The sequence below is a fragment of the Beta vulgaris genome, chromosome 7, assembly GCF_026745355.1.
Source record: "Beta vulgaris subsp. vulgaris cultivar EL10 chromosome 7, EL10.2, whole genome shotgun sequence".
NCBI lineage: Eukaryota > Viridiplantae > Streptophyta > Magnoliopsida > Caryophyllales > Amaranthaceae > Beta > Beta vulgaris.
In genome coordinates, this window is record NC_079208.1 from 57,219,878 (window position 1) to 57,233,339 (window position 13,462).

At 36.2% G+C, this 13,462-nt stretch overlaps 2 protein-coding genes and 1 non-coding gene across 4 annotated transcripts; 2 read left to right on the plus strand and 1 right to left on the minus strand.

Annotated features, from left to right (window-relative positions):
• The first annotated feature begins 1,293 nt into the window (after positions 1-1,293).
• On the plus strand, positions 1,294-1,400 carry LOC125492118 (small nucleolar RNA R71). The gene has a single exon (XR_007268564.2). It is a non-coding gene; the product is annotated as a small nucleolar RNA R71 (small nucleolar RNA).
• Positions 1,401-4,634: 3,234 nt separating this feature from the next.
• On the plus strand, positions 4,635-8,190 carry LOC104900017 (hypothetical protein). Its single transcript, XM_010687333.4, has 2 exons — positions 4,635-5,511; positions 7,335-8,190. Exons 1-2 carry the CDS (start codon positions 4,737-4,739, stop codon positions 8,096-8,098), a joined length of 1,539 nt encoding a protein of 512 aa, XP_010685635.2. The 5' UTR covers positions 4,635-4,736; the 3' UTR covers positions 8,099-8,190.
• A 236-nt stretch (positions 8,191-8,426) lies between these two features.
• LOC104900018 (mitochondrial uncoupling protein 1) lies at positions 8,427-13,462 on the minus strand. 2 transcript variants are annotated; one of them, XM_010687334.4, is made up of 9 exons: positions 13,229-13,462; positions 12,229-12,447; positions 12,051-12,129; positions 11,767-11,900; positions 11,595-11,693; positions 11,404-11,508; positions 10,942-11,016; positions 10,654-10,740; positions 8,427-8,817 (listed from the first exon to the last, which is right to left on the minus strand). In XM_010687334.4, exons 1-9 carry the CDS (start codon positions 13,307-13,309, stop codon positions 8,788-8,790), a joined length of 909 nt encoding a protein of 302 aa, XP_010685636.1. In that variant the 5' UTR covers positions 13,310-13,462; the 3' UTR covers positions 8,427-8,787. The 2 variants fall into 2 exon arrangements, with proteins under 2 accessions (XP_010685636.1, XP_010685637.1); XM_010687335.4 differs by having other exon boundaries at positions 12,229-12,428; positions 13,229-13,390.

Consider the following 13,462-nt stretch of genomic DNA (forward strand, 5'->3'; position numbering starts at 1 on the left):
AATCACATAAAGCTTTTCAATGAACAAACTACCAATGTGACAAGGTATAGAGAAACTACCAGGGTCTTTTAATTTTGGTGGAGATTTATTTTGTAAAATGGCACTACATTCTTCAGTAAAAGCAACTGTCTCCACCTCGTTAAAAGCCCTTTTCCTAGTCAAGATATCTTTCATAAATTTAGCATAAGCAGGCACTTGAGTAATTAATTCCGTGAAAGGAACTGTTACCTGAAGATTCTTGACGACTTCCAAAAACTTACCAAATTGCTTGTCCAGCTTACTCTTGAGGTGACGATTGGGGAAAGGAAGTTTGATAGGAGGAATCTCAATAGCAGGCTTTTTGGCTTCATTGGTCTCTTCATGTTCAGTGGCTTGCTGAGAGTTCTCCTTGTCATTTGTAGCTTCAGCTGGGACCTGTTCCTCATCATTTTTCACCTCAAAGTATCATCAATAGGCATGGGTGGTCCATTGTAGTGAGAACCACTTCGGAGAGTGATGGCATTTGCCGAATCTGTAGGCTGAACAGGTTGTGCTGGAAGAGCACCTTGTTGTCGAGTGGATTCGAAGTAGCCAATTGTGCCAACTGATTCTCCAACATCTTATTGTGAGCAAGAATGGACTCAATTTGTGCCTTGTCAGCTTGTCGATCCTTTTGCATTTGTAGCATCATGTTTCTCATCTCAACCATCATTGGATCGGCAGGAGGTGCTTGTTGAGATGGATTGAAAGGTGGTCTAGAGAAACCAGGAGGGTGTTGGGAGGTGGTTGGTAGTATCTTGGTTCAATTGTTGTGCTTGTGGTTGTGGTGCAGGAGGATTCAGGACATTAGTGCTCTTGTAAGACAAGTTAGGATGATTTCTCAACCTGGATTGTATGTGTTGGAGTATGGGTTGTTCGGCGGATATGTTTGAAAAGCATTAACTTGTTCGAGAGAACTCCGACACTCTTGTGCCCAATGTCCAACTATGCCACAGTTATCACACAATAATCACGGATGTAGTACCCAAAGCAGCAACACTTGCAGGAGAGGAGAGTTGCATATTGTCAAGTTATTGCTGATTGCATTCATCTGTGCAGCTAATAAGGATATAGAATCTATCTCATGCTTTCCACCCTTGTTAGCTAGTCCTCGAGGATTACCATATTGAGAGTTGTGGATAGCCATCTCCTCGATCAAATCATGGCAGCATCAATTTCAGTTTCATGAATCTCCCATTTGCTGCAGAGTCAAGGATAAGTCTCGAGTTGTTCCCCAAACCATTGTAGAATCCTTGAACTAGGAACCATTTTTGTAGACCATGATGGGGACATTCTCTCTGAAGATCTTTAAATCTTTCCCATGCCTCATGTAAAGACTCATCAGTCCCTTGGGTGAAGTTTGTAATCTGACTACGCAACCTAGCAGTCTTCTCTGGAGGGTAGTACTTTCTGTAGAAAGCTAGAGCCAAGGTATTCCAATCAGTGATCCCAAGAGTGGCTCGATTAATCCCATTGTACCACATCTTTGCCTTGTCTCGAAGTGAAAATGGGAAAAGAATCTCCCGAATCTGATCTTGTGTCACTCCCTGCTGCTTAATGGTAGAGCAATATTGGCAGAAATCTTGATAATGAAGATTGGGGCTTCATTAGGTCCACCACCAAATTGTTTTCTTTCGATCATGTTTAGCAATGCAGGTTTGATCTCGAAATTTACAGCTTCGATTTCAGGCATTTGATTGCTCTTGGGAAGTTCAGCCAAAGAGGGTTGGGAAAAGTCAGTAAGCCTCGAGCCATCTCTGATTCTGGTGGGAATAGAGACAATGCTGTAGAATCAGAGTCAGAATCCAAAGGATTATCTTCCCTTGGATTATCTCGCAACTGTCTGGAAAAGTTCTTCTGTCTATGAAAGGATCTTTCGATTTCAGGATCAAATTGTAGGCAATCTGAACTCAAACTCCTGCGCATAGAAGAACTAAAGAACAAACAATTAAGAGATTTTGTCCCAAAGAACAAGTGTTCTCTGAGACGAGAGTATATAATCTAGACTCTAAAACAATTAAAGAAAATGGAACAAAACCGTTTCCCCGGCAACGGCGCCAAATTTTGACAGGCTAAAGTCGTATCACCTTATCAAAAGTAATCCTAAGTCCTCTAACAAATAGTAGTCAGGGAAGTAGGGTCGAATCCACAGAGAAACAGTGTTCTTTTCCTAATTGTCAGTCAAATCTAGAGTATAGGAACGAGTGTTTGTGTGTAATTATACTAAACTAATATAACTAATTCAAGAATTATCAATAATAAAAAGTCTAGGGCATAGGTTCACCAATGATCAATATTTGGGATGAAACACTAAAATCAACAATTAATAATGCAGTTAAACAGATTGATTCGCTCTCTCAAGTCTAAATCAAGCATAGAACGATATTAACAGGCTCTCGCAATTTATTAACACCAATTCTACCTATTGAAACTAGCCTTAATATCAAGTTTATACCTCTCGGCGCATAACCTAATATTGCAACACTATAACAATCAAATCTGGCCAAATTGGATTGAATAGACATAAAAACATTCAATAGGAATCAACATGCATCAATAAAAATCAATACTTTAATAAACATCCCTTCCTAATTGATCATGGATCCCCTAAACCCTAGAAATAGACTACTCAATCATAATTGGGGAAAACATATTCATAATTAAATAAGCAAACATGAATTATAATAAAGGATTGAATAGAATAAGAAAGAAGAGAAATAATACCAATTGTAGAACCAATCTTGCAAAAATCAAAGCTTCTATTGAAAATTCAATGTAAATGGAGAAAAAGCAAAACTAGGGTTCTTCAATAATTGAGAGAAAAAGAAAAATAATCTTTTATGAATTAATGACGGAAAAACAAAATAGAAAATAAGATAGGAAATAATAATATTCCCTTGAGTCTTTATACCTTTCTATTTCCTAAAACAACTAGAAAAATAGAGTCAATTCGTCAAAAGATAAAGCCTTATTCGACTAGGAAACCCGGAATAATCGCGGCCGCGGATTTTCGGGCTGCAAAACAGCGTCAACTTGCAAAGACCATATCTCCCAAACTAGAAGTCGTATCGGGGCGTGTAATATACCGTTGGAAAGCTCTTCAAGTCTAGTTTCCAACCCCACTGGAATCACGAATTCCGATCTCTGGATAATAAGTTATGATCAAAAGAGTGCACATGACTCAATTTCATACTTCTTTTAATACGTTTCCGCTATGTTTGAGTTGCAATCCGACTTGAAGATGCCCTTTGGACTTCTCATTGACTTAGCTCCTTCCTAGATGCTTCTCATGCTTAAGCTTATCCAATAATACTCCAATTGTGTTCTCAATACCTGAAAACTATCAAAAACACCGAAAACACACAAAGAGTAATATCTTCTCAACTTAAGTACTATGTGCAATTATGGACTAATAATGCAACTAAATGATCCTAAAATGCAACCTAAATGCATCATGAAATGCCTATATTAATATGACTCATCATTAGTAAATTGGGAAATTGGGGATTTTTATAAACCGCTACTCGGAGTAGCGGTTTTCTTTAATGAACCGCTACTCCGAGTAGCGGTTTATAGGGGCGGGTCCAAAATCTTGTAAACCGCTACTCAGAGTAGCGGTCAATTCTTATGAACCGCTAGTCCAAGTAGCGGTTAATTTTAAATATAACCGCTACTCAGAGTAGTGGTTTTTATGCGTTAACCGCTACTCTGAGTAGCGGTTTTACTGCAGTTTAAAAAAAAATAAAATTTCGCGTGCCGTCCTACGTGGACGGTACGCAGGGAAATAAAATTTTTTGTGGCACATTTTGGGAATTAATCCCCTTTTTGGCATTATTCAAGGAAAAAATTCCTATACTTTGAGACAAAGAATTATAATTCCATTTTCTCATAAGCCTCTACACATCAAATAGTAGTATGAATTTTTTTTTAGCAAGTGTAATGTTAGCTTTATCTTCTAAGGAAGACCACAACTCCCTTAAGTTTTGTCAGTTTGGACTTTGGTGAAAAACGTTAACAAAACGATTTTCTCCATTTTTCATTGTTTAGTTGGACACAAGATTTACAAAGAAAAATTACGATGAAAAATATTTTTTTTATCCTCTTATAAACATGTGCGTTCATATAGAAGTTTGAAGAAAAATCATTTTCCTCCACTCTTTTCATTATTTCCTTTTAATTTAATAGTTTCTCATCAAACCAACCAAAAAAAATTCATATTTGTTTGCATTTTTCAACGAAATATATATTTCCATAAAAAATTATTTCCATCAAATCAATTAGACTTTTAAATTTCAAAAAAAAAAGGTGCAAATTAAATAGTTGCCCAAAAACAAAGTTGCATATGAAAACTATGAACACCACAAATACACAATGGAGGACACTTTCACATAATTACCATGGAAAGTAGATAAGTGCCACTTTTTAGATCTAACAATTTCCCACAATTAAGTCAAACAAAGACCAATCAATTAATTAATCATCAACCCATAAATAATATACCTCTCTAGTACATCACTAATTAATACTAACATATATACTAATAATTAATCAACAAACTTTATAATAAATTTCCCAAATTTTTGTCCCACTTTCCTACCCCTCATGTGCCTCCATAATTAACTTTCTGTACTTCTTATCAAACCAAAAATAAAACCCACTGCACATCCATTTATTTTCCCTCACTTTCTCTCTCCTCTTTCACTCTTTCTCTCTCTAAAATGGCAAAGAAGGTGACAAACTTCTCTGATCTGATCCAAAGAGTAACAGCTTCTTGCTTACTCCATCCTTTAGGGAGTAACAGATTTCATAACCAAGTTCAAATGACCCCGGATCGAATCCTACATCCAACAAATAACCAGTTAAAATCAAAACTATCAAACCCAGAAAATGATGAAGATTATGATTCAAGTTCTTCTACTGATGAAGAAGAAGAAGAAGGAAGTGGAGAAATCTTCGAAGATGCAAGAGAAACAGAGGGTGAAGAAATAGTAACAATGCAGAATAATGATAGTAGCTATAACAATAATAATAGTAGTAGTGGTGGTAAAAGATATTGGGTAAAAGAGGAGAGAGAAAATGAGGTGTGTATGATAATGGGGCAAATATTTGACTCAATTTCAGCAATGAAGAAGGCATATTTGAAATTACAAGGGGCCCACAATCCGTGGGACCCAGAAAAGATGAAGGAAGCTGACGTGGAGGTGGTGGCGGAGCTCCGGCGATTGGGGGTGTTGAGAGAGAGGTTTAGGAGAGGAGGAGAGAGAAAGAATGCCGTGCCGAGGGCGGCGGATACGGTGATTGAGGTGGTAGCACCGTATGAGGCGGCGATGGCGGAGTTGAAGAAAGAGGTGAAAGATAAGGAGGTAGAGTTGGAGGATTTGAGACAAAAGGTGAGTATATTGAGTGTGAATGGTGGGAGTGGTAATAATGGGAAGAAAAATGGGAGGGCTTTGTCTCGGAAGAAAGGTGGTGGTAATTTTATTCAACATCAAGGTAAATTTTTCTAATTCTAGTGATGGGTGTGTTTTTTTCCGAATATATTTTTATTGAACTTAGGGCTGTTCTATTCGTATAAAATGGTTGAATTGAATTAAACTGAATTGAAATGAATAGTGATATGTGAGAGTAAAAATATTGTCTAGAGCTGAATTGAATCGAATTGAGCTGAAATGAAAATAAGCTGGAGAGAACATACCCTTAATTTACTTAAATTTTACCAAACTTATATGTGAGAGTTTTTTGCGGAGATTATCTCACAAATTTTATTTTTTTATATACCAAGCTAAATTTAAGTTTATGTTAAAAGTTACCAAAAAGCATTATTTTTGGCAAGAAAGTCAAATTTTCGATATTTGACTTGGTAGGATCTCGCAAGTGAGCCGCAAAGTGACATCGAGAAAGTTGGAGGGAAATGAATGTAGTAGAAGAAATTGAATATCACGCACTATACAAAGAGTAATTAAGCAAGTCAAAGGCTGAAAATTTTACTTTTTCATTAAAAATAGTGTTTTTGGTATCTTTTAACAAAACTTAAATTTAAGTTGATACACCCTAAAAAAAAAAAGTTTAGTGAGATATATCCACAAAATTTTCTATTATCCTAATATATTCCAAAAAAAACTCTATATTTGATATATATTAGAAAAAGGAAGTTTACTTAAGTTTAGGTCCTGTTCTTTTATATTTATTTTTAGTTTAGTTCAGTTTAATTTAGTTTTTATTTAATTTAGTTCAAATTAGATTCACAAAATCTAAAAGAATGGGACCTTAATAAGTTATAAAAATAAGTCTTTGATAATTACAAATAAGTTAAAATCGGTTTAGTTGGTGCGGAGAAGTGACAATAGCCTTTGTTAATTAGTTATACTTTTGCTAGGGTGACATTTCATGATCAATTAATTAGTTATATGTGTCGTTTCTATTATGGTTGTGGATTATGAATGACGCATAATGTTGGTCCTAATGAATTAATCATGTAAATATTAGATATACTTCTAATGATTGGGTTTGACATAAGGTAAGGACCATTTATGTTCGAATTTCAATTGTCATGTTAGTAGTTCAAATTTCACCATTACACGTGATATACTTCTAAGACATAAGGTAGGAAGGAGTATTGGAATATATTATGAGTTGCACTATTCAACTAATTATGAGGGTGAGGGATAGTTCAGTTGATTACGAATTCTCTCACTGTTCCGAGATTTTGGAATCGATTCTCGTTACTTGCCCTTGTGTGTCGCTCTCTAAACACCAAAAAGAAAAACTATTCAGCTAATTATTCTGTGGAGAACAAAAGGATCTATGAACTTCAATGTTCTAACTACCAAAAATTATGGTCTAAACAACTGGCTATTAAGAGTAAAGAATAAAAGAAAGTATTGTCAGTATAAACTTTGTCCTCTAGCAAACAAATAGTAGTTGTTTAGTGTTTTTCCATGTATAAAGTGAAGTATATTCTGGATAAATCGAGTCTGTCAAGATTAGAAAAGAAGAATCTAAGACAAGATTTATGGTTTGTATAAAGTTGCTAATCTTTAAAAAGGGTTCAATGATCAAAAGCAAAAGCAAAAAAAAAAAAGTTCCTACAATAAGCACCAGCTTTTTTCTTTTTTGATTTTGATCTCTATCATTAAATGCATAATTTAGCTCCACAAGAAAGTAGAATTTAGATCTTTCATCCGTTTTAAAATAAATGAAACGTTTCTCTTTTTTATGTGAGAGTTTTGTAAGAGAAGTTTCATTTTGTTTTAGACGGAGGAAGTATGTTGGAAAAGTATATTGTAGTCATTTAAGGTTTTCCATTTCTTTTGCAGTCCCAGCTTCTCCTACACCAGACATGTTTGAAGCAACAATGAAGCAAGTGAGGGAAACCTCGAAATCTTTTACGTCTTGCCTTGTATCACTCATGCGCTCTGCTCACTGGGACCTCCACGCTGCCATCCGGTCTATTGAAGCTGCTATCTCCACCAATGGATCAACCATGACAAGCACCAACCCTCATCAACACCAAACCAAACATGCCCTTGAATCATATGTCCTCCGCAAGATCTTCCAAGGCTTTGATCATGAAACATTCTACATGGATGGCACCCTTTCCTCTCTCCTCAACCCCTTACAGTTCCGAAATGAATGCTTCTCCAAATTCCGGGACATGAAATCCATGGACCCTTCTGAGTTGCTTGGCCTTTTACCTAGCTCTCCATTTGGGGTTTTTTGTAGTAAGAAGTACCAAGAAATAGTTCATCCCAAAATGGAAGAGTCACTTTTTGGTAATCTGGACCAAAGAAATCAGCTTCTGAATGGGACACATCCGAGGACCGAGTTTTACATCGAGTTCCTTGGGTTGGCCAAGGCAGTTTGGTTGCTCCATTTGCTTGCATTCTCACTCGACCCACCTCCAAGCCACTTCGAGGCAAGTCGTGGGGCTGAGTTTCACCCAGTTTATATGGAGAGTGTTGTAAGGTATCCTGGTGGCAAAGTCCCCTCAGGTCAGGTTGTCGGATTCCCTGTAAGTCCTGGATTTAAGTTAGGAAACGGGTCTGTGGTTAAGGCTCGAGTTTATCTTGTGCCAAGGTAGTAAAATGGTTGATGAGTTTTGTGTGCTCTACCTGTAGTTTAGTCTGTACAATGTGGTAGGTCTGAAATGAATGGACTTTGATTTTCTTTCCAGCTGTAATTCAGTGGACTAGTTCAGAAGAAGAAAAAAGAGTTGTTCTCTTCCAATTTCGATAAGTTTAGAAGGAAAGGCTAATCACCAAACTGTTTTGTTGCCAAAGGAAGAAAGGACATTTTGGTAACTACACATGTAGGTCTATTCTCTCGCCTCACTTGCTTGGTAACAAACAGTTTAAATATTTAATGAATGATCATACACAAAAAATTCAAAAATTGTTAAAAGTATCATATGCTCTTCAAGAATAAAGGATATAATATATAGTGTGACATTCCTTGAGAATTCAATAACAATACAAATAGAAAGAATATGGTGTACAATTTACCTATATGGTGCAAAATTACAAGGCAATCCTATACTAGTGGAACTTGTTACAACACAATGAATCGATATATATACTACTGGAACTTCGTCAATGTTGTCATTTTCCCTTCCAACTTCTTAGAAGCAGCTCTGTATATGCGAAATTAATCAAACATATGAATCTCCATGTAAAATCAAGGGGCCGGTCTTAACTCTTAAAACATGTCGGTTTGTGCCATCTCTTGTTATGGCTATGCTGATGCCTGATGATTAAGAAAACGGAGGAACTCCTATGCATGCCCTTGCAACATCTTCTTGACCTGTGTCATGCAGAAACGCAATGATAAGCAAGAATGTGGCATATTTTATGTAGAATTATAAATTATTGAACATCAGTATTGATAACAAAATCACGAGATGAGGTTTATATGTGTATGATCCAAAGGTATGAAGTTGATGAACCAAGCCAATTAGTTCGACATCAAAACAGTGAAACACGCTAAAAGTTCCAGTGTCCCACATTCTTGAGATTCTTCAGCAAAGTGAGAAAAAAATTTGAAGTAACTCGTTTATATGGAGTTGACATGGTAAAATTTCTTGATGCACGTTGCACTAATTCAAATGAGTATCTAGTAACACATGCCAATGTCAATCCCATTCCGATGTCATACCAACTGAAGAGGGAGGTTAAAGATTTTGTTATTTGCATCCCTATCTGCTTAACTATCAAAGCGGAGAAAGTGAAATCAATGTACTCTCCTCCACTTCTCTCTAAATCACACAGCGAAATATGGACAACTTCTAGATACAAGGATCGACGTACATGCCACTATGACAGACTCTGCTACTAGTTACATTGTCAAAAATTGCTTCAAGAGGCTTTAAGTGCCCACTATGACCCAGAATCCCAGATCAGTAACTAGGAATATGGCAGTTTCCTTTGGGATAATGGTAATATAGGTATCGTGAATGGGTTTTGTTATAGAGTACAAGAATTGCTACAATAGCCACTGGTTGTGCAGAGTAAAATTTATGATGGGAGATTGAAAGATTGCTATACTTCTAAGACACACCCAGGGCATGTTCAGCGATAATTTATGTTTTAACTAAGTCCAAACACTAATAATACCGAACATTAATGTCTGTTAAAGTAGTGGCGACCACTACTTTTTAGAGTTCAGGATAGTATTTTGCAAGAAAACCAGAATTAGCTTTTCAATTAGCAATTTGCTTACAGAGTATAGGTTAGTAGTTTCTCAAAATAACATAAAGATTAGCTTCAAGTGCTACTTTTACCAGATGAGCACCTTGCAATACCAATTAGCAACATTTCAAAAAAAACAGAAAATCAACACACATGCAAAAGCTAAAAACAACTGGTAAAAATGTCTCCATGCAGTTTAGCTGCCACTCTCTTACCTAATGTCATTGTAAACAAATCAAAAAATCCACTAAAACAAGCATTAACTCTCTTAATTTTAGAACTACCAAATAAAATGGCAATATCCAGGCCATGCCAAAAAAGGCAAAAAGTAAGGGCACATGATGGCTAGGATAAGCTAGGTCAGAAGTTCAGGCTAAGGGTGAACTCACTATAGATTGTTCTAGGCTTACTGGTCTAGACTGTTCCTTTAATAAATAAATAAATAACTTCAACAACTGGTTACCCTCCTGGCCTTACATGCTCCAGTCAAGGCCAAAAGTATTGGAAGTATGGCCATGCCCCACAAGTGTCAATACCTTCTGGAGAATACAAAATTAGGCCTTGATCAGAGCTGGGTCCGATTGACTGGCCAGATCTATAGACCACCATACAACTGTAGTATATGTGAAAGTATAGGATACTACTCTCAAGGAAGGGCATGTGAGCATAGAATTGCAAAAGGGCAACAAACCCAAAGCTTTAGTATTGCACTTGTTGAAAGCATATGGCAAAGGGGATATGAAAAGAAAGCTTAGTACAATGTGAAGTTTATAATTACATGTTTAGAACATTCTTCAGGCAAGAAAAAAAATCATCTAGAAAGGAGGGGAACAAACATCATCTCAGAGAGGAGTGGGAGAAAGATCATAGAAATAAAGCTCATCTGAACCGAATAAATGACCATGTACATGGAACGAACACAAAGATATCATGATATAAATAATATCCTTACTTGTTCCAATGTCAAAAACATGACCACATTCCAAGATCCTAATCTGCCAAAATTCGGGAGAAATCCTTTATAAAATGCCAATGGTCCCTGCATATTAATAAGTTAAGACTGTAAACATCAGATCTGTCAAAATTATAGCATCCCCTACTATCCAGAAGTTTCAGCATTAGTACCATATGTCATCCTAATTGCAGAAACAAGAGATCTAATAAAAAAGAAACAATTAAAACAGATCATTTCTCTAAGAATATTACAGTAACAAATGGCAAGTTGAAGAGTACTTGGTACCTCATTCTTCAATGTCTTGACGAAACAATCAACCGTGCTTTTATATGTTGTATCTCCCATCATTCTTGATTTCACCTGGTAGTATTAATCAATAACAAAATTCTAAAAAAAAAACACACAATCCAAGCTGATATTGAGTGACTAAGCAGTATGTATTATATTAAATCATAGTAATTAGTAAATATCTATCTGACTGAGCCTCGTTATAGATTTATAGCATGCACTATATTACTAGACAGTAGACACCTTTGTCCATAGTGATGAATCTAAAAAGTTGCATATCATCAGATAATGTCAAGAGTCAAGACCATAAAATTGATGTGATTTACACCATTCTGTAGTTCTGTATTCTTCCACACTATCATATATGCTTTTCAAGATATTCATTATTCATAGTGTAACAACTACGAACAACTAAGAAACTGAAAACGGAATTAATTTAAATACACAGTGCATGCTCACCACATCCACAGGAGATCCAATGCACACTGCAAAAAACCCTGCACCTAAACCAGCCAGGATGTGAGTAAGTGCATTATCAGTGAATCCTGGGAGCGCCAATATAGTCTGCATATGCATACAACTATAAGAAGGGAACCAGATACAAAAAGACTCCTCAAGTTGCTAAAACTAAAATGATATTATGAAATTACCAGTTTCACTTGATCATAACTGGCTAGTTCAGCAGCATTTATTATTGCATTCCTGGCAATGTTGGGTCCGAGCCCAGTCCAAAGAGCCAAGAGTCCTTCCTAGTAGCATAAGATTCATGAATCAAGTGTCCTAAACAATAATATTGAGAAGTAAGCTCTTTCAAAGAACTACCTGTCTTATTATGGAACTATAAGCATCTAGGGCTCCTGAATAGCGCCTTGGCACTCCAGGTGGCAATTTTCCTTCAGCTTGAAGTCGAACTTTAACAAGATCAGTTGGATTGGCAACAAGTATTGCAATTGCACCTGTATAACACATAAATTGCCAACTAAGATGCTTAGACAATGAAATTGATAAAATTATATAGGCAAAGATCAATCCGCAAAAATGGGGAATTTTAAGAATGTAATTCAAAGATGATTCTGATGGTTTAGATGCCTGATAAAACAACTGACCAGTTAATAGAGCAGCTAATATCTTTTGAAATAAAGGAAAATCTCCAAAAAGAAAAGCTCCCATAAAGAACATCTTGAACTGCAAGATAGGAGGATGAGCAGATACATAGATATTATAATAGATAAGCGCTAAGAAACTATATATATATACATCTAAAGGAAGATGTCTCGAACTCACAGGATCATACAGGCTAATTCTCAAGCCACCATAGATACATTGGCGATGCAACCCTGGCACAATTCCCTTCCAAAGCGCAGGTAAACCTTCTTCCTTTGCAATCGTAACTATAGTGCCCAACATGCCTCTATATCTGACTGAAACAGCTCCATCAGCTGAAGATGCTTTCTTTTGAAGTTGAAGCTTCACTTTAGCAGTGTCTAATGGCAACGTACAAAACTGCATATTAGTCCGATCACACCAAAAATACCAAATTAGTAGAAAACTTAGCATACCATATCAGTATGCCTTGAACATGGTCAGGGGGATTCAGCTCAAGAGTCCAAAGTTAACAATCTCTTTGCTATACCAAGAGCGGAACATCTTAACCCCCCGCCTCGCCTCCCCTGAACACCCATTTAGGTCAAATTCCCGACAGAGGCATTATCAAACCCCATAAGCAAAAACTGTGACATGTTTCCAATTCACCAACCACACACTTGACAGTTGACAACCCAAATTTAAGCATTTTGACCTAGTGGTTAAGAGCTTCGAATATCTCTCCCCTTCTATGTATTTTATACTGCCTTCGAGGTTCATACGCATCAAAAAAATATCAAAATACTCGTGTTAGATACTCACACTTAAAAGTGGTGGTAGAGACTTTAAAAACCTCATTTTGGAAACAAAAAAACATAAAAATTACTCCGACCGACACTAATAGCCAAGTTCCAGTAACATAGATCAAAGTCACAGATAATCACAAATGTATCCTCAGCATTAGTTTCACAGCAAACCAAATCCATAATTACGCCGTTAATTCAATTCATTAAAGCATCAAATATCATAAATATACAAAAAATAACAAAAAAGAGTCGTAATTGACGATACTTTTACTTGAATTTAGCTTCAAATTTTCAACTTGAAACAATTTAAATCAGAATAATGCACGATAGCAACATTGAACATTTATTTTTATTTATTAAAAAAAAAAAAAAAAAAGTGGAAGATCGTGAATTACCTCGGCAAAACAAGCAGCAATTGCGCTACTAATGAAGGTTCCAGCGAATGAGATCTCGGTTTGAGGACCGAGATTTGGCATTGGAAATGAAGGAAAAAAGATCGGAAAATCGAAATCCAGAAAATATTTGTGAGTGGGGTTTTTGTGCAGTAAGAATTAAGATTCGATTTGATAAAGTTATAACGCTTTTACTTATTTTAGTTTTGTTATGTCATATGTGTACCTATTTTATGA